Source organism: Procambarus clarkii, chromosome 22 (assembly GCF_040958095.1).
Source record: "Procambarus clarkii isolate CNS0578487 chromosome 22, FALCON_Pclarkii_2.0, whole genome shotgun sequence".
Classification (NCBI taxonomy): Eukaryota; Metazoa; Arthropoda; class Malacostraca; order Decapoda; family Cambaridae; genus Procambarus; species Procambarus clarkii.
This window is the reverse complement of record NC_091171.1, coordinates 36,564,883-36,591,648: the sequence shown is the minus strand read 5'-3', so window position 1 is coordinate 36,591,648 and position 26,766 is coordinate 36,564,883. Positions and strand designations below refer to the sequence as shown.

The window sequence follows — 26,766 nt, the reverse complement described above, 5'->3', positions numbered from 1 at the left end:
AATGGAACTCTCTCTCACAGAGGTCCAACAGTCATAGTAGAGCACTTCTAGTAACTGAACTCCTTCTTCCAGGGGCTCAACAGTTACACTGGCCTACTTCTAGAAACTGAACTCCTTCCAGGGGTCCAACAGTCATATTAGACCACTTCTAGCAACTGATTCCAGTCTCCCATATGTTCAACAGACACTGTGGATCCCTTCTAGTAACTGAACTCCATCGTCTATGGGTTTAACAGGTACAGTGGATCCCTTTCAGTAATATAATTATCTATCAAGGGTTCGACAGTCATAGTGGACCCCTCTAAGTAACTGATGTCCCTCTCCCAGGGGGTTTACACTCACGGTGGACCACTGCTCTCAATGTTAGAGACGTTACCGTGCACACCATCTTGAAATACTCTGTTACCAGGTAGTAAATTTGAAAGGTTATCACAATGAGCAGTGAAATCCTTTCCTGTTCCAGACACACTCAGATGTAAGCCATGCAATTACTTCTTTATTCACCCCATAGAAATTGTATATGAAATATTAAAGAACCGTCTCAATTATTATGAGTGAGGAAAGGACTGGATGAAAGGTGTTTGCACGAAAAGAATGAATGTATATAAATGTAATGAATATGATAATACACGAGAAGCACTGTACACCTCGAGAAAATAATATTATTATTATGTTGCTGCTATTTTTTATTAAAGTTTATTATTATTAGGATGATTAAATGTGGATATTGTGTCAGTTGTTTTAGAGCTGTTTATTGAGGTGTCCAGGTGCACAGTACCCTCCACTTATCCTGCTGGTTAGTTTGGGTTAACTTAAGTTTGCTTATGATGGGTTAGGTTAGGTTTTTAGCTTTCACCAGCATTATAAGGGGTTAAGTCATTCACTCAATATGCCCAAACCTTGACAGTGTGCTCTGCCCAATCATAGGCATTTCTCCATAACGTGTTCATTTCTTACTATAGTCTCTTAATTCAATCCATTGTGTTTATTTTTACTGCTGGAATACCCGTCTTGCCATACAGTCACTTTTCTCAAGTACACAACGGCAGGCACCACAACCCCTTCCTTTCATGTTTGTTTTCTAAATAGGGATTTCATTGTACCAGGCATTTTCCCAATTAACCAAGCTGCCATCATTGTAACAACTCGAATGATGGATACATGAATAACAACCTGTACGCATTGTGAATAAACTAGCCCTTCTGAGTATGTTTCAGCGCGTGAGAATCTATTCTCCAGGAAATGATAACACAGTCACTTCATCTTGCACTTCTTATCTTATCACCAGCTAGTGTTTGCAATGGCTAATTCACTTACGTATTGCCACCAATTGCCGAGATGTACTGGTATTGGGAATTCATGTTGATTTGCTAGGCGTAAACATGATGCTAGTTAAACAAATTATAACCACTTTTACACAGTTTGGTTACTTTAAACCATGAGAAGAATTGATGACTAATTTGTCAATGATTGTAAATACAGGGAGAAGAATTTTTAAAAATGAACTTAATTTAAAATTAATTACGTATTTTTTATACAGGAATATGCAAATAAGTAAAAATGGAGATATGTCATATTTTACCAAAATTCAGCTTTAGTTCGAAGAATACGATGAATATAGGAAATCCTGCTCATTATTTTTTTAGTGTAATTCAGGGTGATTGCATATATCAGAAATTTTAAATTGCGTCTTTTTATCCGGGAAATATTCAAATAAGTGAAAACAGAGATTTTGTCATATTTTACCCAAATTACCATGCAGTTTCAAAACTACAATGGATATTTAAAATCTGATGCTTGAGTATTTTTGAGCGTAATTGAGAGTGATTGCACATCCTTTGGACTTTCCTATTGAGACTGTTTATAAAGATAATGGACCAGAAAAGAAAACAGATTTTTTTAATTTTCCCATATTGACATTCAGTTTCAAAACTACGATGAATATTAAAAATATATTACTTGACTGCTATTTTTTAGCATAATTGAGGGTGATTGCACATATTTAATGCTATAAATTAAGTCTTATTATATTTTCTTGATATAATATTATAAATGTAATGCCCTACATTAATTCATAATATTATAGCAGAAAATTTGTTTTATTTCTTCATTATTTACATATATTTATATATTTATTTATATATTATTTATATTATATTTTCTTGATATAATATTATAAATGTAATGCCCTACATTAATTCATAATATTATAGCAAGAAAACATGTTTTATTTCTTCATTACTTACATAATTCTGATAACTTTTGGGTTGTTTAGTGTAGTCATGATTAAGTCTTTGGACCCAAAATATCCCAAAACGTTTTTAAATTCTGTAAATTAAGAACAACGCAAACATATTTTCGAGCAATAATAATAATAATAATAATAATAATAATAATAACAATATTAATAATATTAATAATAATAATAATAATAATAATAATAATAATAATAATAACAATATTAATAATAATAATAATAATAATAATAATAATAATAATAATAATAATAATAATAATAATAATAATAATGAAATTTTACTGTGAATAAACATAAATTTATTTAGAATTTTTTTAATACGTTATGAGATCAAATTAAGTGATTCCAAATGAAGTCGACGATGTAAGCGCCCCAGTAAAGTGAAGCGACTTGTCCATTGTACTGACACACTAGCCGGCGGATTCACTCTACCCGTGCTACATGGACATTTCGTTCTGAGTAGGTAAATCTAAGACAACAGCCGTCACTCGCACTTCTGCTCGCTTTTCTCCTCAAACTGTTGACCATTAACTTTATTTTTGATTTAGTGTTTTATATATTTGCAAAAGAAGAACTTGTAATAATCTGTCAGCAGATGTAGCCAGAGTTGCATGTCACTTGTAATGTAATGAGTCAATTGGCATGGTAATTTGGTAATTTGCAATGTAAATAAGTAAGTTGTAATATAATTAGTTCCCTTATAATGTTATTAGCACTCATTTAATATTATCAGATAACTTGTAATGCAATCAGATCCATTGCAATGATCAGATCTCTCACAATGACATCAGATCAGCTACATTCTCATCATTGTATAATTTTCAGTTATTATTAGCAATATAAAATGTAATCAAACTAATCAGATGTCCTCAAACAACAGTATCAGGTCATTTACACTGTTATAGGAAATATTAGGGGGGTTTCTAAGAAATGTTAGAGTGGCATTAGAAATATTAGGACGTCTTACGAACTATTAGGGTTCTCAAGAGAAATATTAGAATATCATAAGCAATATTCGGGTTGTCATAAGAAATATGATGGAATCATCAGAAATATTTGGGTTGGCATAAGAAATAATAGAGTTTCTCGTAAGAAATATTAGGGTATCATAAGAAATATTAGAGTTGTCATAAGAAATATTAGAATATTATAAGAAATATTAGTGGTATAAAAATAGTTGAGGTGATATAAGAAATTATACCGTATGAAAAGAATGATGAAGGATGGCATAAGGGATATTAAGAAGTCATGAGAAATATTAGGGTATCAGTATCTTATTTATTGTGTCAAAATGTCATATATACCTCTCTGTAATAAAATACATAAATCTTTTTAAATGTCTTAATATCCTTAAACACGGCTTAAACCGTATTAAACATGCCTATAACTCATTAAACGTGCCTATATCTCATTAAACATGCCTATATCTCATTAAACATGCCTATATCTCATTAAACGTGCCTATATCTCATTAAACATGCCTATATCTCATTAAACGTGCCTATATCTCATTAAACATGCCTATATCTCATTAAACATGCCTATATTTCATTAAACATGCCTATATCTCATTAAACATGCCTATTTCTCATTAAACATGCCTATTTCTCATTAAACGTGCCTATATCTCATTAAACGTGCCTATATCTCATTTATCGTGCCTATATCTCATTAAACGTGCCTATATCTCATTAAACATGCCTATTTCTCATTAAACATGCCTATATCTCATTAAACATTCTCAAATTTCCTTAAACATGCTCAAATATCCTTAAACAAGGCTAAAACCTCATTAAATATGCCTAAATCTCACAAATATTCCTCAATTTCCTTAAACTTGCCTAAGTGTAAGACATTCCTTAAATATCCTTAAACATGGCTATAGCTTTTTTAAAACTGCCTTAATATCAAATAATATTTCAAAATCTCATTAAAGCATGTCTAAACTTCTTCAAACATGCCTTAATCTTTTCAAACACACCTAAATTTCCTTGAACGTTTCAAAATCTCATCAAACATATCTAAGCTTCGTCAAACATGCCTTAAACTTTTCAGACACGCCTACATTTAATTAAACATGCTATAATATCAATCTGATATATATTATTTTATCTCTTGTCTTCGATTCGAGTTCGGAGGGGCTGTCATCGTCCCCAAAAGGAGGCGATGGACTCCTGGCTGGACGCCACGGTACAGCACCCCTGGAGGCCACGAGGGGTGAAAGTACTGCTAGAGCTGCATTGAGACGATCTGACACTGTGCCGCTGACTTCGAGACCCGGGGCACGGGGCTGGCTGATGCAGCAGAAGCAGCAGCAGAAGGAGCTGCTGGGGACTCTCACTGGCCTTCTTCCTTAGAGTTGTGTGGCGTGGAAGAGCCATGATAGTGACAGTATGCAGGTGGGAGACTGTTAGCAGGAGGTGAGACATTTGTAGCTTGCAGGGATCGTTTCTCGCTCTTGAAGGGGAAACCTTGTCCCGGGCGAACTGGAAGAACTGCTTGTACGCCGTCCTGAATTTGGAGTTGACGGCGGCGTAAACCAGGAAGTTGACGCCATACTGTACCCAGTACAGCATGTAGATGGCTACGTTGAGAGGAACGCTTACGTCGCCCGTGATGAGCGTCCTGACGTTGTAGACGCAGATGGGAATGACGCAAACTAGGAAAAGGAGGAGGAGAGCGAGGAGGAGCGCCGTAGACCTCACCATGTTCCTGCAGCGGCTGGCCACGAGCTCCTGGGGCCTGGGTGCAACAGGAAGAATTATTAACCAGTTGTAATGATATCGGTGAGTACATTGATAGCATTCAAGTGTGAGATTAGTGGTCAATGTATTGACGACGATAATATAAATCAAGAATATTGCCAATAATAGTTTTAATAATAATACATTTACACAAACATTTTACTACGGGCTCACCATAGCCCGTGCTACTTGAAACTTTTTGTTCTGATTAGCTGAATCTAGAAACAACAAAAAACAACAACACCTTACACGTGTATTGGGTATTTGAACACCTTCAATTATAATACTATTAACTAATCACAGTGGAATCAGAAATAGATGAATCTATTAATGAGAAGCGAGGCAGTAGAATGGACTCGAACCCGCGAGCCCGGTGGGTGCAGACATGTGGGTTCGAACCCCATCGTACGACCTCAGTATTAACTAAAAACAGTTATTATAAAAATAATAATAATAAGAGAATAAAAGGAGATATTTACCATCTGGGGGACTCATATTTGTCACCTTCCACTTCCCTGGGTTCGATTCCTGGCAGGGCAAGACTTTTGGGAAAGTTACCTTACACTTGACCTCCCCCCCCCCCCCCACACACACACACACACATACTGTGACGATATCAACACAACCTGTAGGGTGAGGTATGGCAATAGCAACGCCATTTGCAGAAATGCACCCCAACCCCAAGTCTTTTGTGTGTGTGACGAGGACAATGCCATCTGTTGGCGGAGGAATAGCAAGGTCAACGCCAACGTAGAATGCTCCTGATCACGATTCATTTGTGAGGTGGGTCGATGGCAATGCCCTCTGGTGAGAAAGATGAAGATGTCAACGCCATCTGTTGCGTGCATCCGATTATATTTTCTGTTCCCCGGTGAAAGGCTGTCATCATATGTTATCCTTGTGTACTTACTGTCAAGTGCATGACTTTTATGTCCACAGAAGTTATGAGGAGGGTCTCTTGGGCTCTAGAAGTCACTTCTACCAAGGTAGTCTGGAATGCAGGACGTGTTCCAGCGAGAACAAGTTGTGGCCGTCGGTAGAAACAGTGTTTTGGCTATTATACGTGTGAATTATTAAGTGGGTGGACAGACGCACCCGGGATAGACCAAGTGGAGTTACGAGACGACAGTACTGGCCGTCTGTTGAGAAGTTCTGCTAGCGTGTTGATGGAGAATTCTGTCAGGTTCTGTCAGGTAGAGAACCCTGTACCCGTTACAGACTCCTGTCAGTGTGTTGATAAAGACCTCTGCCAGTGTGTTATTAGGAAGAAGTGTTTTTGCTTTTTAATACCGTGACGTTACGTTACGGTGTAGGAGTATCCCATGTTGTATTGATTAAGGTGAACTCGTCGGAGTGAGGACCATACATCGCAGATGTTGTATAATACAAGATGGAGTAGATTCACCGAGAATAGAAGAAGACTGCAGAATTGATTGTATTAGTGTCCTGTGGGAAAGTGACACACACGCAGTGGGATATATACATATGAGTATATATATAGAGAAATATTATAAGAAGTATAATTTGTGAAGGTGCTGATTAGTAATGTTTACCCCTTATAACATTCACGATTACTTGTTACTGCCAATTCTTGATAGCTTACTAATAACTTGGGGTGGGATCGATGAAGAAGATCGGCCCCATACTATATGGCCCCATACATAGTAATTGAAATAAAGAACCCGGTTACTGGCTAAGTGAGGCTGTAACACACACACACACACACACACACACACACACACACACACACACACACACACACACACACACACACACACGTACGTCAAGCGTCGTGTCATTAAGTACACAAACCAGTATAGATGAGCGAGCGCCTTACATGCCAGCATCGAGCAGCTTGCCAGTGTTGCGTCGGACCTGCACGATGATACTGCAGCATCCTGTCAGCATCAGTAGACAGGGCAAGAGCGACTGTAGACAGTAGAAGTAGACCTGCGCAGTAGCCTGCGTCATGTCGCACTTGTAGGTCGTCCGGTCGTAGCTAAAGTGACCCTGTTGGGGGGGGGGGGGGAGATTATTAGATCAAGCGAGAATGGCGAGAGGGAAAAGAGATAAAGAAGGGGAGGAAAGGTGGGGGGGAGGAGGTAATAAACGAAGCAAGGGACAGAAGGAAGGGGAGTAGATGGAGGAAGGGATGAAGGGAAGATAGGAGGGGAGACATGAACAGTGGAAGAGGCAGGAGATAATCGTAGGAGTGGAGGGAGATAGACGAAAGTGGAGAAGAAAAGAGGGAGGGGGGTGGGAGACAGACGCTGTTATAGCAAGAAAGAAGAGGAAAATAAACTAGGTGGGTAAAGGAAGAGGAAAAAAAAAGAGACCCACTTACAGGAAGAGGAAAAAGAGACCCACTCAAAATACCTTAGGTGGGTAGGGTATGGGTATACCCCACACACACACATCCACCTCACGTCAATATCACCCAGTTTCATTATGTAAACCCGATATAGTCTACATTGTTGACTATGCTCAACGTAACGCCACATTGACGAGGTACAAAAACGTAACGTAAATCACGAGTCAGGAATGAACAGGAAATAGGTAGAAAACACAAAGCTCATATGACTATATAGCACATGGAAGGGCTACCTGGACATGATAGCACATTGAAGGGCTATACCTGGGCATGACAGGAGCTGGGATATCGGGATAGAGGGGGGGGGGGAGGAGCTAGCGGAGTGAAGTAACGATACCCAACCATTTGGCCCATTGGGGGGATCGAACGCTTATACATACCTGCCAGAGGCCAGGCCGTTGCTGTACCGACCAGTTAAAGTGGCTGGTCCTCGTGTTATCGCAAGTGTGTGTGTGTGTGTGTGTGTGTACACTTGTTATCTCACCCCCTCTAGTTCGAGGCTCTCGTATATTCAACACAATAATTATACAGATGTGATGACTTCTCGTCGACACAGATTCAGCTACGGACAGTAAGCAGCAATATCTCTTTAAGAAGCTTGTAGTGTACCTAAAACCAAGTTGCTAATTACGTAAAAGCTCTGATTTCCATCACGGAGCAAAGTCTGGAGGACATTTAAGTGAGCATTCTGATGGGCGAAGACATGGAGGAAGTTCCAGGTGAGCATTCTGATGGGCAAAGGCATGGAGGAAGTTCCAGGTGAGCATTCTGATGGAGGAAGACATGGAGGAAGTTCCAGGTGAGCATTCTGATGGAGGAAGTTCCAGGTGAGCATTCTGATGGAGGAAGTTCCAGGTGCGTGTAAGTACAGAGGTGAGTGTAAGGATCAACGCCCCCACAGCTGTCCCCACCACCCACAGTTCCGCTCCACCCTTCACTACCTCCACCAGCCTCGAATTCGCACTTTCTGAAGCATAAACGAAACAAGAAAATTTTGAAAAGTTCAACGGATTGTAACAAGATTACGGCCAGAGCTAAGATGGTTGATCTTTGAGGATAGATTAATGGAACTATATACTTTATAACCCGGGGAGGAGAGAAGAAGAAGCAGAGCGAATATATGACGACAACATGCAAGATCTTGAGGGGAATTAACAAGTTGGACAATGGTAACAACTTGTAATAAAGTTGTTACATCTTGGCTTAATGTGTTTATGACGTATTGGAACGTTGTTACAACTTGATATATTGGTTGTTATAACTGGTTAGGTGGTGTTAAAACTTGTTCGAACGTTGTACCAACGTTGTAGTTTCGGTGTGTGTTTGGCGGGTAGCCTCTTTAAAGTGAGAGAAAGTAGCACGAGAGAACACAGGTAGAAGCCAGAAATGCCACTGAATCGAAGAAATGTGAGGAAGTTCTTGTACCCTGTAGGGGGTGATCAACAGGTGGAATGCCTGTTGACACAACTGAAAAGGCCAGATTCGGCAAAATACTCGAACGCCAGAATATTTCCATTATAACGCAACAGGTACAACAGGGCTTGCAGACCCTGCTAGCCCTCACTCCCTAGTAGTCTCTGACAGGTAAGATCACTCGGGCAGCTCCACACACGAAGGTCAGAGTAAGCCACCTCGCCACGCACGAAGGTCAGAGTAAGCCACCTCGCCACGCACGAAGGTCAGAGTAAGCCACCTCGCCATGCACGAAGGTCAGAGTAAGCCACCTCGCCATGCACCATACACAAGGATGAGCTTTTTTTCCACAGTTCCCCCTTCCGCACCAGGTCTTCCCATTTTCTTTATGGCTCACATTTTCTTAACTGTGCTACATTAGCAATAACTGTGCTACATTGACATTAATATTAACTGTGCTATATTAACACCTCTGTTTTCCGTTATTGTTTTTCATCTTCCAATATTGTTGTTACGTGGCGAAATTAAATATCCTATTTTAAAGGTAATTAGCCTAATTAACAAATGTTCTAACCTACTTAGCAAATTACCTGGTCAATTTAACAAATTCACGCTCTGTCTTACTGGCTCGAGGCGACGTACCTGCCTACTCATGACTCCAACAATCTGCTTTTATCCTATGGTATATGTGTATGTACGTTTGCCTACATCAAATGTTTATATTATTAACTTTACATTTAATAAATTTAACAACTTAACTAAGCTACTTAATTAATCATGTTTATAATCAGTATATATAGTAGCTTGTATTATATCTTGTTGCGCTCGTAACTTAAACGACATCTTCCCTTAATGACTATCCAACCACTTGAACAACAAACCCTCTTGTTGACCAGACCACACACTAGAAGGTGAAGGGACGACGACGTTTCGGTCCGTCCTGGACGATTCTCAAGTCGATTGTCTTGTCTGGTCAACATACTTTAACCACGTTATTGTGACTCATCGCCAACAACCCCTTTTCTTACACACACGTATATGGCAATCACTGTTCAAAAGCCTCACCTTGCTCCTCAAAGATGGGATGGACGCTCAAGACGCAGCAAGCATTTCTCCTCTGGAGCGCGACACTGAGTCGCTCGAACAGGAAATTGCCTGCTCTAGAGTTTCTGGTTTGCCTAATGACTGCCTAACCCACCTCTTTCACGGACACTAAGTGCACATTTCACAGGGATCTCTGAGCCTATCAGCACGAACCTGTAACTATGTTTTAAGACCCTTTACTAAATAGTTTTTTGTGTCTCCCTGATGGTGACAGCCCCATGATGCTCAATTCTATTGTATCCATCTGTTTGAATAGATGAGGTTCCCTTTGTGCTGGACATTTGGCTGTAGCTAATCATCTCTTGATGTCATTGACTGGTTCATGTCTAGCAATATTTCCCCTCCGAGGTACGAGAGATGAGACCATGAATGCTGTATTGGTCTGCCGATGCATAGCCATAGGGCAAAATCAATAGTTAAAACCCGATAGTCCAGGCATTTGCCCAATAAGGAATAGGAGACAGCAAACAGAAAGTACCAAGTATGAGGAGTTTGCATAGCGAGGAGGCGCGCTTTATCTTTCCCAGAAACCGAATCCAGAATTGCTCAGGCAATGTTGCTTACTATGGGGCTATCCAACTGGGTCTGTTTGCAGTAGTTCGGAGAAGCTGGTCGGTGTAAATAGCCTGCAAGGGCACAAATATTTCATCAGATCACTTCATCATACTGGGGTCGCATGAGTAATTGTAAATGGACATATATATATATATATTCCAATGATCTAGAAAATGACCAATACAGAATATGCATTCATATTCAGTGAAACCTGTCTAAATTAAAACCTACCGCCAGTATACACGAATATATATATATATATATATATATATATATATATATATATATATATATATATATATATATATATATATATTATATGGAGAAGGGTAATGAGAGTAGACTGAAGTGGGTTACGAATATAAATAAATAATATATATATACATATGTTATTTATTTATATTCGTAACCCACTTAAGTCCACCCTCATTATCCTTCTCTATTTTCCCTGTCTTCCATTCCTTTGTTCCTCTGTCCCCTTTCTTCCCTCCCTCTCTCTCTTCCCCCTCTCTTCCTCTCTCTCTCTTCCCCCTCTCTCCCACGCCCTTCTAAGAGTCTCAACACCAGTTGTGTAAGTTAGAGGCTCCTTGGCAGCCCCGTCACGTGAGTCAACATTAAAGTATCTTGACGCTGGAGAGAAACAAAACAACTCCAAAAACATTTGGCAAAGTTTTCAGACAACCTGGAAATGGTTCAGAAAATTATAATTACCATCTAAAAATAATAATTTAATAGGTAAGCATTAAAAATTGTGTTGGTTATTTGTTTATTATATATAAAAAAATACTTATTTGTTAATGTTAATCTCCGGAAACACGAGTATAGACCGTGATACATTGTTATTTTATATTAACATTTAACATAATGATATTAACAGTTGGTACCAATGTTAATATCCGCGCACCTTACCGCTGTACCACAACTCAGAATTCAACAACGACTTCCACTGAATCCATGCAGGAAGTCTGGAGACTTCTACAAAAGTTTAGTTTAGTTCATTTATTATGCACCCCATACCCATCTTGTGGGCGGTAGTGGAAAGGGTTACAGAGGCACATAAAGGGCTCAGGGACTGAACCCCACAATTCATTTAGCTAAGCAAGTTACAATCTTGATGAGCTAGTTACAAAATTCAATATAAGTCATCACATCAACAATGGGTTCGAGATCGACCTCAAGTACAGGTTCTAAATTAAGCAACTGACATATGTGGAGAGCTAGTGTCAAAATTTATATGTTTGTCCTGCACACCGCCCCCCATCCAGTGGGCAGCGGTGGATAGGTTACAATCACTTAGTTACTACCTACAGTTAGCAAACTGGGGATATTTGGCTAAAATTTCTGGTAGCAGATCATTTTGAATGAAATATTGACACATCGCTGGAACATTGGTTATAGAATTGTCTCTAAATTCACGTATCTTTTCGCACTCCATCACATAGTGACGGAGGGTGTGCGAATAATTTTGTTGACACAGTTTACATTTGGTCAGATCTACATCAGCAGATAATGAGGCTTTTCTTTAATCTTTCATCCTTATTCTTTGACCGCTTAATCCTCTTTGACCATTCTAAGCTAAGCTATACCTGTTTTTGGTTAATTCTTTCCTAGGGATGGGTTGGTCAGGTGTCGGCCTATATATCCTCCCCCTTCTCCCTTCTCCTTAGTCAGTCTGGTGTTGACAAAGGCTTTAACAAGCCGAAACGTTCACCTTATTTCATATTTCTCTGTGGATTTTCCGCATAAAATGATCAGTGTTTTGTGATCGTCAATTGCATATATATATATATATATATATATATATATATATATATATATATATATATATATATATATATATATATATATATATATGTATATATATATATATATATATATATATATATATATATATATATATATATATATATATATATATATATATATATATATATATATATATATATATATATATATATATATATAATATTATTAAATATGACCGAAAAAGTAAGATTAATAATTCTAACACGAATTTTCTCAATCTTTCGTACATTTCTTTTCACTGTTGGAGGTAATTCAAAAATCAATTCTCCAAAATTCATTTTTATTTCTAGTCTGACGCGACACTTGAGCGCGTTTCGTAAAACTTATTACATTTTCAAAGACTTTAGTTAACATATACACAACTGAATAGAACTTACTGAATAGAATAGAACATCTCCGATTTTGTTTATATCTACATTTGAGTGAGGTGGATGGGGTGAGGTGGTATTTAATAAGGTATTAATTTCATCAACACAAGCCAGAACATGAAACAATGGGTATTGAATAGAAGTGATTGTAGAAAGCCTATTGGTCCATATTTCTTGATGCTTCTATATTGGAGCGGAGTCTTGAGGTGGGTAGAATATAGTTGTGCATTAATTGGCTGTTGATTGCTGGTGTTGACTTCTTGATGTGTAATGCCTCGCAAACGTCAAGCCGCCTGCTATCGCTGTATCTATCGATGATTTCTGTGTTGTTTACTAGGATTTCTCTGGCGATGGTTTGGTTGTGGGAAGAGATTATATGTTAATTAATGGAGCCCTGTTGCTTATGCATCGTTAAACGCCTAGAAAGAGATGTTGTTGTCTTGCCTATATACTGGGTTTTTTGGAGCTTACAGTCCCCAAGAGGGCATTTGAAGGCATAGACGACGTTAGTCTCTTTTAAAGCGTTCTGTTTTGTGTCTGGAGAGTTTCTCATGAGTAGGCTGGCCGTTTTTCTGGTTTTATAGTAAATCGTCAGTTGTATCCTCTGATTTTTGTCTGTAGGGATAACGTTTCTATTAACTATATCTTTCAGGACCCTTTCCTCCGTTTTATGAGCTGTGGAAAAGAAGTTCCTGTAAAATAGTCTAATAGGGGGTATAGGTGTTGTGTTGGTTGTCTCTTCAGAGGTTACATGGCGTTTCACTTTCCTTCTTATGATGTCTTCGACGAAACTATTGGAGAAGCCGTTGTTGACTAGGACCTGCCTTACCCTACAGAGTTCTTCGTCGACTTGCTTCCATTCTGAGCTGTGGCTGAGAGCACGGTCGACATATGCGTTAACAACACTCCTCTTGTACCTATCTTGGCAGTCGTTTTTGGCATTTAGGCACATTCCTATGTTCGTTTCCTTAGTGTAGACTGCAGTGTGGAAACCTCCGCTCTTTTCCATGACTGTTACATCTAGAAAGGGCAGCTTCCCATCCTTTTCCATCTCGTAAGTGAAACGCAGCACGGAACTCCACTCAAATGCCTCCTTCAACTCCTGCAGATGTCTGACATCAGGTACCTGTGTAAAAATGTCGTCAACATACCTGCAGTATATGGCCGGTTTCATGTTCATGTCGACTAAGACTTTTTGCTCGATGGTACCCATGTAGAAGTTTGCAAACAGGACACCTAGGGGAGAACCCATGGCGACCCCATCTACTTGCTTATACATGTGCCCATCCGGGCTCAAGAAGGGTGCCTCTTTAGTACAAGCTTGGAGTAGTTTCCTTAGGATATTTTCTGGTATGTCAAGAGGAGTACAGGCTGGATCACGATACACTCTGTCGGCTATCATCCCGATTGTCTCGTCCACTGGTACGTTAGTGAACAGCGATTCTATGTCCAACGAGGCTCTTATTCCTGTGGCCCGTGTGCCCCGCAGTAAGTCAACAAATTCCTTTGGCGACTTCAGGCTGAAGGCGCAAGGGACATAAGGAGTCAGCAGGCCGTTGAGTCGCTTCGCTAGTCTGTACGTGGGTGTGGGTATCTGGCTAATGATTGGCCGAAGTGGGTTTCCAGGCTTGTGTGTCTTGACATTTCCATACGCATATCCAGGTTTATATTCCCCAATAATCTTTGGCAGGTGGAGTCCTGATTTCTTGGCGTTCACAGTTTTGATTAGTCTGTTGACCTTTGCTTTCAATTCGGCTGTAGTGTCCTTAAAAAAGACGAATATCTGGCGAAAATGAACCTCATACTCTCTGACCAAACTAAATTCCAAAGGGTAACGAAGGACACTACAGCCGAATTGAAAGCAAAGGTCAACAGACGTCGTCTATGCCTTCAAATGCCCTCTTGGGGACTGTAAGCTCCAAAAAACCCAGTATATAGGCAAGACAACAACACCTCTTTCTAGGCGTTTAACGATGCATAAGCAACAGGGCTCCATTAATTAACATATAATCTCTTCCCACAACCAAACCATCGCCAGAGAAATCCTAGTAAACAACACAGAAATTATCGATAGATACAGCGATAGCAGGCGGCTTGACGTTTGCGAGGCATTACACATCAAGAAGTCAACACCAGCAATCAACAGCCAATTAATGCACAACAATATTCTACCCACCTCAGGACTCCGCTCCAATATAGAAGCATCAAGAAATATGGACCAATAGGCTTTCTACAATCACTTCTATTCAATACCCATTGTTTCATGTTCTGGCTTGTGTTGATGAAATTAATACCTTATTAAATACCACCTCACCCCATCCACCTCACTCAAATGTAGATATAAACAAAATCGGAGATGTTCTATTCTATTCAGTAAGTTCTATTCAGTTGTGTATATGTTAACTAAAGTCTTTGAAAATGTAATAAGTTTTACGAAACGCGCTCAAGTGTCGCGTCAGACTAGAAATAAAAATGAATTTTGGAGAATTGATTTTTGAATTACCTCCAACAGTGAAAAGAAATGTACAAAAGATTGAAAAAATTCGTGTTAGAATTATTAATCTTACTTTTTCGGTCATATTTAATAATATATGTCTACAGGAAAGACTGCTACCAAAATATACTAATATATATATATATATATATATATATATATATATATATATATATATATATATATATATATATATATATATATATATAATATCGCGTCGATGTGATTTCTCTGTGTAACTATTGATAATATCCTGATACATGAGTACAGACCCTAACTCATTGCCACAAATATATGAGTAAGGAGAGTTACTCATTACTACGGATGTTTTTGTATTCTAATATTTAACACGCCAGAGGAGAGGGAGTCCTTGTGAGGAATGACCGTGTTATTTAAGATATTTTAAATCAAATCTTATTCATGTTTTGTTTTATTTGAGAAGGAGAACGAAGGCGATGTAGGAGTCTTGTTAAACAATTAATTCTCTGTTTTGGTGCTAAAAGGGAAACATGCCGACCTTAAACTGATGTCTGTCGGCTCACTTCGGTTAATTGTTCCTCTGTCATCGGACTCCGGTTAAATTTTCCCCTGTCATCGGACTCCGGCTAATTGTTTCCTGTCACAAATAATAATACAAATATTTTCGAAAATATAGTCAACATAAAAATAAGACAATATTAATGTCATTCAAATTGAAGTTTGTTGGTCACTCTATACTTGTTTACATATGCATATGTAACTTTACACATATTTACATATTTTGGGAACCCTACACATGTTAGCAATGACCAAACCCCCACACAACAGAAGGTGAAGAGACGGCGACGTTTCGGTCCATAGCCTGGACCATTATCACAATTGACTTGATAATTTCCTCAATCTTTGACGGCTTTGTTTACATTTAGTAAACAGTTTACAAGAATGAAACTTGCCAATCAACTGTTGTTATTGTTATAAACAGCCTCCTGGTGCTTCGGAGCTCATTAACTGTTTAATAATTGTAAACAAAACTGCCAAAGATTGAGAAAAGATGGACAGGTTCGTAAGTGCTTGCGTAACTGCTTCGTGAATCTGGCCCCAGATGTGTGGTATGGTCATCACATCTTCAGCCCCGTTATTGTGACTCATCCTCTGCATATTGATAACCCTACATTTGTTAACATATGTTGGCAACTCTACACATGTTTACACATGTATGTAACCCTATACATGTTTACATGTACATGGCAACCCTTCACTTGCTTGCATATGTTTGCAGCCCTACACTTGTTTACACATGTTGGCAAACCTATATAACTGTTTACGTATGTTGGCAATCCTTCACTTATTTGCATATGTTGGCAACAACTCATTTGTTTGCATATGTTGGCAACACGTACAGCCCTTTAAGGCACATGTTGGCAACAATGCCCTTGAACTCCTGTATGGTGTAATGGCCATTAATGTGTCAAGCCCTTGTCACCCGCCTCTCTTTACACTGCACCGCGACCTCGTCTATCTGAGCCAGGCATTCACGGCCCCACATAGCGGATGCCAGGCAGAAGGACTCATAGTTTAAGGCGGAATGAGGCTGTTATGGTCAGCATTTAGCATTTGATGGGGCACTGTTAGTGTGGAACATAGTAATAGTAGCCCCATCTCTCTTCATCGAGACCAACATCGCCAGGACGTTGTTGCAATGTTATTGAAAACGTTATTAATTAACGTCGTGGTTCAACCCGTCCTCTTAAAAATAACGTCACTTTTGGCTCGTATGCGCGCTATGGCCAAATTTGGACGTAATTTGAAATGAAATCGACTCACAAAAGTGAGGTTATGTTCCGTTTGAGTCGTCCGGCCCACGCGCAGAGGTTATGAGAGGACACGTTAAATTAACGTTTTTCATAACGTTTTGAAACTTTAATGAGAATTTCCTGCCCACCTAACCTATCAGAGGACCCTTAACTTACTGTTGTTGAAAAAAAAAATCCCAAATTTATTTTCATTTTTTTTTTCATTTTCAAATTACGTCCAAATTCGGCCATACGGGCAAACTGCCAAAAGCGACGTTCTTTTTAAGAGGACAGGTTGTGTGGTTAGGTTGTGTGTTGGGGTTTGTCGTCGTTTAGGGGGGGGGAAGGGGACGGGGGGGGGAGGTAGGGAGTTGGTTGACGAAAGGTCGTTACGACAAATGAGAGAAACATTGCTTGGTGAAAAGTATTCTGAAGGGGGAGATATGGCGTTGAATACACTAATTGTGCCCTTGTTCGAGGTCTGTATATCCTTGTGTAAAAATGTGTTTATTGGTTGACCTTCTCCCAACTCTCATGTCTGAAAATGAAGATCAGGCATACAAACATATGTGGTTCAGTAGACAATACCAAGAAGCGAAAACATTTTTTTGACATACTCTTACAAACACACACACACACACACACACACACACACACACACACACACATACACACACACATACACACACACACACACACACACACACACATACACACACACACACACACACACACACACATACACACACACTGGTATGTGTGTCTGGTAGCTGAGCGGACAGCGCGCAGGGCTCGTAATTCTGTGGCCCGGGTTCAATTCCCGGAAAAGGCAGAAACAAATGGGCAAAGTTTCTTTCCATCCTGATGCCCCTGTTACCTAGCAGTAAATAGGTACCTGGGAGTTGGACAGCTGTTGTGGAGCTGCTTCCTGTGTGTGTTCACCTAGTTGTTGTGTTTGCGGGGGTTGAGCTTTGCTCTTTCGGCCTGCCTCTTAACCAACTGTTTACTAATTACTTTTTTTTTCTCCACACCACACACACACCCCAGGAAGCAGCCCGTGACAGCTGACTAACTCCCAGGTACCTATTTGCTGCTAGGTAACAGGGGCATTCAGGGTGAAAGAAACTTTGCCCATTTGTTTCTGCCTAGTGCGGGAATCGAACCCGCGCCACAGAATTACGAATCCTGTGCACTATCCACCAGGCTACCAGGCCCCCTAGGTGTAAGTGGGGGGGGGATAGTTAGTTACAGTTGATTGACAGTTGAGAGGCGGGACGAAAGAGCAGATCTCAACCCCCGCAAGGACAGCTAAGTAAACGCTATGCATACTAGTGGCTTTAGGTATTGTATGTACTAGCTCTATCTATAAATCAATCAGAATGTTTGTAACTGCATCTATGTATGTACTTTTCCTAAATAAAATATTATATTATTATTATTATTATTATTATTATTATTATTATTATTATTATTATTATTATTATTATTATTATTATTATTATTGTTATAACTAGGTGAACACACACACACACATTGCTGTAAACAACCGATGGCTAGAAAGGAGAGATCCAAGAGTCAGTGCTCGATCCTGCAAGCACAAATAGATGAGTACAAATAGGTGAGTACACCCTTAGAGCCCATTAGTTGCAGGAACCTGCACACCAGTTGATTGACAGTTGAGAGGCGGGACCAAAGAGCCAGAGCTCAACCCCCGCAAGCACAACTAGGTGAGTACATCTAGGTGAGTACACACGCACACTGACACACTCACATGTCTATTGACACACACACACGCACAAAGAGATCTAGGGATGGTTCTAGATAGAAAACTATCACCTGAGGACCACATAAAGAACGTTGTGCGAGGAGCCTATGCCACGCTTTCTAACTTCAGAATTGCTTTTAAGTACATGGATGGCGATATACTAAAGAAATTGTTCACGACTTTTGTTAGGCCAAAGCTAGAATATGCAGCAGTTGTGTGGTGTCCATATCTTAAGAAGCGTATCAGCAAACTGGAAAAGGTGCAAAGACATGCTACTAAGTGGCTCCCAGAACTTAAGGACAAGAGCTACGAGGAGAGGTTAGAGGCATTAAATATGCCAAAACTAGAAGACAGAAGAAAAAGAGGTGATATGATCACTACATACAAAATAGTAACAGGAATTGATAAAATCGATAGGGAAGATTTCCTGAGACCTGGAACTTTAAGAACAAGAGGTCATAGATTTAAACTAGCTAAACACAGATGCCGAAGAAATATAAGAAAATTCACTATCACAAACAGAGTGGTAGACGGTTGGAACACGTTAGGTGAGAAGGTGGTGGAGGCCAAGACCGTCAGTAGTTTCAAAGCGTTACATGACAAAGAGTGCTGGGAAGACGGGACACCACGAGCGTAGCTCTCATCCTGTAACTACACTTAGGTAATTACACTTAGGTAATTACACGTGTCTATTGAGACATTCATCTACACACCCATGTCTATTGACAAACTATCTCACACCCATTTATACACTTTCGCCCTGGGCCTCGCAACTGAGCGGACAGCGGTCGAAGGTCGTAGTCCTAAGGACCCCGGTTCGAGTCCCGGCAGAAACAGAAACAAATCGGCAGAGTTTCTTTCACCTGATGGCCCTTTTCGTCTAGCGATTAATAGGTACTTGGGAGTATCAGAGCTGCTACGGGCTGCATCCTGGGGGATGTTTGTGTGTGTTAGAGAGATAAATATATATAATAGATATAATAGAGGAAAAATAGGTTGGAAGCAATACATTAGACAGCCGACGGTTAGAAAGGTGGGGTCCAAGAGCTCGATCCTGCAGGTACAAATTGTAAATACACTCATATCTTTTGACAAACTCTCTCACACATCCATGTCTTCTGATGCATTCAACCACACATATATTTATTGACACACTTTCCCTCTCACATTCTATTGACTGACTCTCAAGTCAGTTGACACATTCTCATCCACACACATATCTATTGACACACTCTCACCAAACACTTATATCTATTGACGCACTCTCACCAAACACTTATATCTATTGCCACTCACACTCATATTTATTATCAGACTCACCCACACACTCCATTGACAGACTCTCATATCAATTGACACACATACACATATCTATTGACACACTCTCATCCACACACACTCACATCTATTGACACACTCTCACCCCCTACTCATGCATGTCTACTGACACACCCATTCACGCACACACAGATCTGTTGACACAGTCTCACACACATATATCTACAAATACTCTCACCCACACACATGCCTATTAACAAATATCCATGACTATTCACACACCTGTCACAAGACTCTTTGAAGCCTTACACTTCCATGTTCTTCACGTTTTCTTTAATCGCTCCTGTATTTATTGATTTATTCTAAAATAATGTTTCCTGATGGCCTCCTGAATGCCTTAAGATATTACAATTAGTACTGAACCTAAACCTATATTGATATTACAGTTTTATAAAAATAATAAAACAAAACTAAAATATTTAAATAAATTGTAAAGTAACTTAGGATATTGTCAAATTTTGTATAAAATCTCTATTGTTTAATAAAACTGAGAGAAAAAGTTAGTGCCTTGAAAAAAATATGGCTTGAAATACGTTACATATATACTTATTTTTAAGCGAAATCGTGACTATAACCAATTAGTCATATATGTGCTGTCTTGTGTGAGAGCAGATTGGAAGGCCTCAGGCGGGAGGTCGTAATTGCTCACCTCAAACTGGGAATAATTCTGAAATTAGTGAAAGCACTGACAAATCTTTAATATTTTATTATTACAACAATATCGACAAACATATTCATTTGATTACAATACGATACACATCACAATTTATATATATATATATATATATATATATATATATATATATATATATATATATATATATATATATAAATATGCGGAAAATCCACAAAGATATTGGAAAGGAAGATGAACGTTTGGGCTGTTTAAAGCCGTTGTCAACACTAGACTCAACACTAGACTCGGCTTTAAACAGGCGAAACGTTCATCTTCCTTTCCCATTTCTTTGTGGATTTTCAGCATACAAATGATCAGTGTTTCGTGATCGTCAATTGCATATATATATATATATATATATATATATATATATATATATATATATATATATATATATATATATATATATATATACACAATATTTATTTATTTATTTATGTATAACATGTATAAATAAAGAATGATCATAAACGCTGATCAAAGTATGCAAAGGTAAGTACCTTACCTTTCACTGTGGTTATTCTGCATTAATGAATACCCACAATAGTTGAAAAAAAAGTTACGAAAAACACTGTGCTCAAATTTACAGCCTCATACTTTTACAGTTCAGGAAAAAACGTGGAAGAACATGTAACCGAAAACATTATTTTACCAATTTAACTAAAACGTCCATAATTTTGTTATGTCATCTACTGGTACATATAAGTGTCAATTATATTTAATAATGTAATAATGACTGACTTATATGTCTAATAATTGCATAGGGTTATTTTTTTTTTTTTGCAAATCTAGGATTGTACAATTATTATTACTCAATTATCTCTGTAAAATGTTGAAAGAGCTTTAAATTTATTTAAATGAAGACTTTTAGACAGTGAATTTGTATGCAGTTACAGTAAGCTTTTATCTAAAATCCTCGTTTATCAATAGCCTTTTGTAAGCAAACGGTAGATACACATATAATTTTATTTACACTAATGCTAACGTTTCAAATATATGAAAGTTATAGCAAATAATTTAAATAATAATCAGAGTTAAAGATGAGTATTTATGAATAATGATCATTTATATGTATAAGTATAAAACATAGCCAAGGAATTTATTTTAGGTCTAACACTAGCTAAGTTATTTCTTTATAATTATTATGAAAACATTTGGTAAAATTTTTGAGGCGTGTGTGTGTGTGTGTGTGTGTGTGTGTGTGTGTGTGTGTGTGTGTGCGCGCGTGCGTGCGCTCCCTCATAGTGCACATAGGCGAACCCAAGGTCCCCCACCCCCCCCACAAGAATATCCTTGAGCATTTTTTTTAACTCTGAACTATGAAAGCAGAAAACTAATTACACTCATAATTACGATACAAATTTTACTTGACAGTAAACAAAATAAACCCTAATTAATCTCTCCCTCTGCAACTTATTATGAACAAAATTACTTAAACATAACGATAAGAATAAAATACCATTTCCATTTATCTCATACATCCCTAAGCTACACCTCAGTAGTAATATACCTACCAAGAATCAATCTCTATTTTCCATCATAACAAATTTACCTCACACTAAATAAACCTTTCAAAGCAAAACTGTTAACCAATTCATTTATAAATGTACAGCCATTTCGGATTTTTTTATTATATTTGAGATCTTTTTATATCTGAATCTTATCTAAATTTTCTTGCTCTAGTTGAGCTGAACTCAGAATAATACTGTGTTATAGACGCATTCCTGAAAATAACCACACAAATAAGGGTAATATACCTTACTGACTCACAAAGATCTGAGGTATAGTAACTCACGAAATACATAAAAAAATGAGAATCATTCATTTACAGCCTCATTCATTTGTAACCTCATGCATTTACAACTGCATTCATTTACTACCTCTACGGTTATGAGGGGGGAGGGGACTATAACATTCCGTAACGGGGTAATATCCATTAAAACAAACCCATTATCATCAAAGAGCCGGCTGCTGTGATGGAGAGTCAACTGATGTTTACTTTAAACATTATTAATATCATGCCTGGACTCGCTGTGTGTTCATGGTGCCGGTGGCACACTAGGCTAATATTCCCGGTCAATACATTATTGGGAATATTGATACAGAACAAACACAGTGATATTGATAATGTGTTGATACTGTATTTCCAGGCTGACCCTCCAGCCTGTTCTCCGTTCAAAAACAAAAAACAATTGTTTTGCTCAGCCAGAAACTTTTGACCTTGATATCGCTGTTGTTTTAGATTCAGCTGCTCGGAACAAAAAAGTTCCAAGTAGCACGGGCTATGGTGAGCCCGTAATGGATATAAACTTGCTGATAACACCTAGCCTATTTAAGACGCTGCTCGTGAAACGTCAGTATAATGGTGTTTTAATGTTTACTTAAAACCCTCGTAATGTTGACGGTTTCGTAGATTCCGTTAACAATTTGATGTATTCAATCACGGGACGGATTGACCGAGGGGAGAAAATTCAAACTAGCAGCAGGGTTGTTAAAGGCCTATCAACTTCTGGAGAGTTATTAAGGCTTATCAACCTCTGGAGGGTTATTAAGGCCTATCAACTTCTGGAGGGTTATTAAGACCTATTAACCTCTGGAGGGTTATTAAGGCCTATCAATCTCTGGAGGGTTATTAAGACCTATTAACCCCTGGAGGGTTATTAAGACCTATTAACCTCTGGAGGGTTATTAAGACATATCAACCTCTGGAGGGTTATTAAGGCCTATCAACCTCTGGATGGTTATTAAGGCCTATCAACCTCTGGAGGGTTATTAAGACATATCAACCTCTGGAGGGTTATTAAGGCCTATCAACCTCTGGAGGGTTATTAAGGTCACGACAGTAGCTTACTGACAAAACATCAAGTATACTTTAGTCCTGAACATTGTCCTGGACTAAAGTATACTCTCAGTGTGTCTACCCAGAAGTAGGGTATACCTCTCGCGTATGCAAAAGTGATAATAATTAACGAACGAAAATAATATTTTGTATGAAAATAAATAATAATAATAATAATAATAATAATAATAATAATAATAATAATTGTATTCCAATGACATTAAAAATAATATGGGTGATATATATATATATAGTTTAACTAGTAAAGCTGATAAACCAGTTTCAGCTTCCCTGAGATAGATAAAAAAATAAAAAAAACATGTGTGTACGTTTGATTGTATGTGTGTGAGTGTGTGTGTGTGTGAGTGTGTATATCTGCATATGTACAAATGCTCGTCGACAATAAGAACACTACATATGAAACCGACACATCAGGTTACGAGTGCAAGAACACATGACCCATTCAGTGAGCCGCGAGCGAGCCAGAGTCATGCATGAAGACGGACTCCATCGTGATCGTGGAGCCGCGCGGTGAGGGCGTCCCGTTGCTCGACACGGAGCAGCTGACGAAGTGGAAGCTGAGGGCTGGAGGCGGGTCGCCGCTGTCGGTATCCAAGGACCTTTGACTGACGGGCCGATGGATGTTGGAGTAGCAGCCCTTGAGCCGACGGGGGTTGATGAGCCGGGCTCCGGAGGTGCACACCTCCGAGCTGTGAAAGGGAACGGCGGCCATAGACCCGCCTTGCACGATGGCCGACGAGAGCTGCATAATCGTGGGGCTTTTATTGGCATTGCACGCCAGCGCCTTGAAGGACTTGCCGGTGCGCGTTGCAAGGAGCTTGAAGAACTGCTTGTAAGCCTTCCTGTAGTTGGCGTTGCTGGCGGCGTAGACGAGGAAGTTGATGCCGTACTGGATCCAGTAGTTCATGAAGATGGCGATGCCGAGAGGGACGTGTATTTTATCGGTGACGAGCGTGATGACGTTGTAGACGCAGATGGGAATGATGCAGACGAGGAAGAGCAGCAGCAGCGCCAGCAGGAGCGCAGCAGACCTCAGCATCCTGCGGAATCGCTGCCGCACCAGCTCCTGCGGCCTGCGGGGAGGAGACAACTGCGTGCTAATCCATAGTTTATTATGTATTGTGGTTGTACTTGGGAATCGAACGTGCGCCCCTGGTGCAGGTTACAGCAATCATTTGCTCACCCATTTACGAAACCTGTATATCTTGCCTGTGGCACGGTGGCTTTGTTTAAATTTATTTAAGCAGTTTATGAGCTTCGATATAACACACAACCTATATTTATTATTGTTAAAAACAACTTCGTAGTATTTTACAGCTTATAACCAACATTATAAATGTTACCAAAGCTGCCATGATTAACCAAAGATGCACAGGTCTCGTAAGGGACCTGGGTAAATACTGGACGATTTCGCGCCCCTGATCACCTCAAGCCTGCTCAGAAACACACGCACTGGGGGCTGAGGTCAGAAACGCGGGTTCGATTCCACCGTACAGCCTCAATATTTATGATTTATAGATTCATTACGTTATTTTGATTTGCATTGTGCATGCTTTATTGGCTATGATCTTTGAGCTGTCATTATTATTATTATACTATACTCTTATTCTATTGTCTTGTTGAGGGTTTTATTCACAGGCGTTGCCTTTAGCGATAGACAATTGTTGCTAAATCTATCAGCTATCTCTCTATTACCTATCTCACTAATTACCTATTTCTTTATCACCTATCTATTATCTATCTATCCATCTATCGTTCTTTCAGATTCTGTTAATGAACGATCTACGATGCAAAATTTATGTAGTTTAATAAAGAGTGGAATTCAGAGCATCACAAATAAGAAGCTCCCGGAGCACAAAACATGTTCGAGCAGCGTTGAATCAACATAGTCAACGTTTAATCAGTGATGAATCAACGTCTTTTGCTCAACAAGTGCCCACCAGGATGCTTAAATAACGTTAAATCAACGTTATATATATATATATGTCGTACCTAGTAGCCAGAACGCACTTCCCAGCCTACTATGCAAGGCCCGATTTGCCTAATAAGCCAAGTTTTCATGTTTTAATATATTTTCTCAAATTTTTTTCTTATGAAATGATAAAGCTACCCATTTCATTATATATGAGGTCAATTTTTTTTATTGGAGTTAAAATTAACGTAGATATATGACCGAACCTAACCATCCCTACCTAACCTAACCTAACCTATCTTTATAGGTTAGGTTAGGTTAGGTAGCCGAAAATGTTAGGTTAGGTTAGGTTAGGTAGGTTAGGTAGTCGAAAAACAATTAATTCATGAAAACTTGGCTTATTAGGCAAATCGGGCCTTGCATAGTAGGCTGAGAAGTGCGTTCTGGCTACTAGGTACGACATATATATATATATATATATATATATATATATATATATATATATATATATATATATACATTAAATTAACGTTGCATCAATGTTATTTTCCCATATTTAGCCTAAAGCAAGAGAACGCCAGGGAGCGTGAGTCAAGACAGTGTTTTGTTTTACACATCTCTTCTACGTTAAAGCCCAGACAGGGGAGAAAAAATATGCTTGAATAACGCTAAGTTAACGTAAGATTCAATGCCACATTAACGCCATTTGCCCAAGGAAGGGAAGGGTAGAGGGCGGGCGGAATGTTAGGGAAACATCAGGGAAGCAGAACGCAACGCCAGCCCTGAACAATTTCCAGAAACCATTCACCCAGTACTGCTTTTTATGGCGCCAATCTGAGAAATCTGAGATAAATGGTTTAATCTCGTCTCTTACATTCCCGCCGCTCGCAGCATCCTGGTGTTCCTCCAGATCTGGAAGATGATGCTGAGGCAGCCAGTGAGCATGAGGCAGCAGGGCAGGAGGGACTCCAGGGTGTAGAAGTAGAAGCGTCCCTTGGGGTCCGTCATGTCGCACTTGTAGGTGGTGTTGTCGTAGTTGTATTGGTCCTGCAAGGCGCAACCATATCACACGTGACACAACAGTTATGTGAACCCCTCGTATAGATTAGGGGGTGTAGCACCTGTGTACAAAACGTTTTTAATACAAAAAAGGACTCAAAAGTGTGCATTTCATTTGCATAACGGTGAGCTATTTTGGAGGATGGAATATGTACAACTCAATGGTTTCCTAATCGGCCCCTGAGACAATCAGCAAAGAAGTTAAACAAGCTACACATACATGTATCACACACATACACACACACACCTGGGACCTGGAACTTCAAGAACAA

At 39.1% G+C, this 26,766-nt stretch overlaps 1 protein-coding gene across 3 annotated transcripts in view; it reads right to left on the bottom strand.

The window, feature by feature from the left end:
* Positions 1-3,513: 3,513 nt before the first annotated feature.
* LOC123758865 (protein trapped in endoderm-1) overlaps positions 3,514-26,766 on the bottom strand; it is a 294,922-nt gene continuing 271,669 nt past the window's right edge. For 2 of the 3 annotated variants that reach the window (XM_069328844.1, XM_045743626.2), the window contains 2 exons: positions 26,310-26,482; positions 20,678-24,596 (listed from right to left, as the gene is read on the bottom strand). In XM_069328844.1, the coding sequence (XP_069184945.1) occupies positions 23,966-24,596; positions 26,310-26,482 (804 nt within the window). In that variant the 3' untranslated portion in view covers positions 20,678-23,965. Of the gene's footprint in view, positions 5,000-6,838; positions 7,012-20,677; positions 24,597-26,309; positions 26,483-26,766 lie in introns of those variants that run through there. The other variant, XM_045743642.2, reaches the window with a different exon arrangement.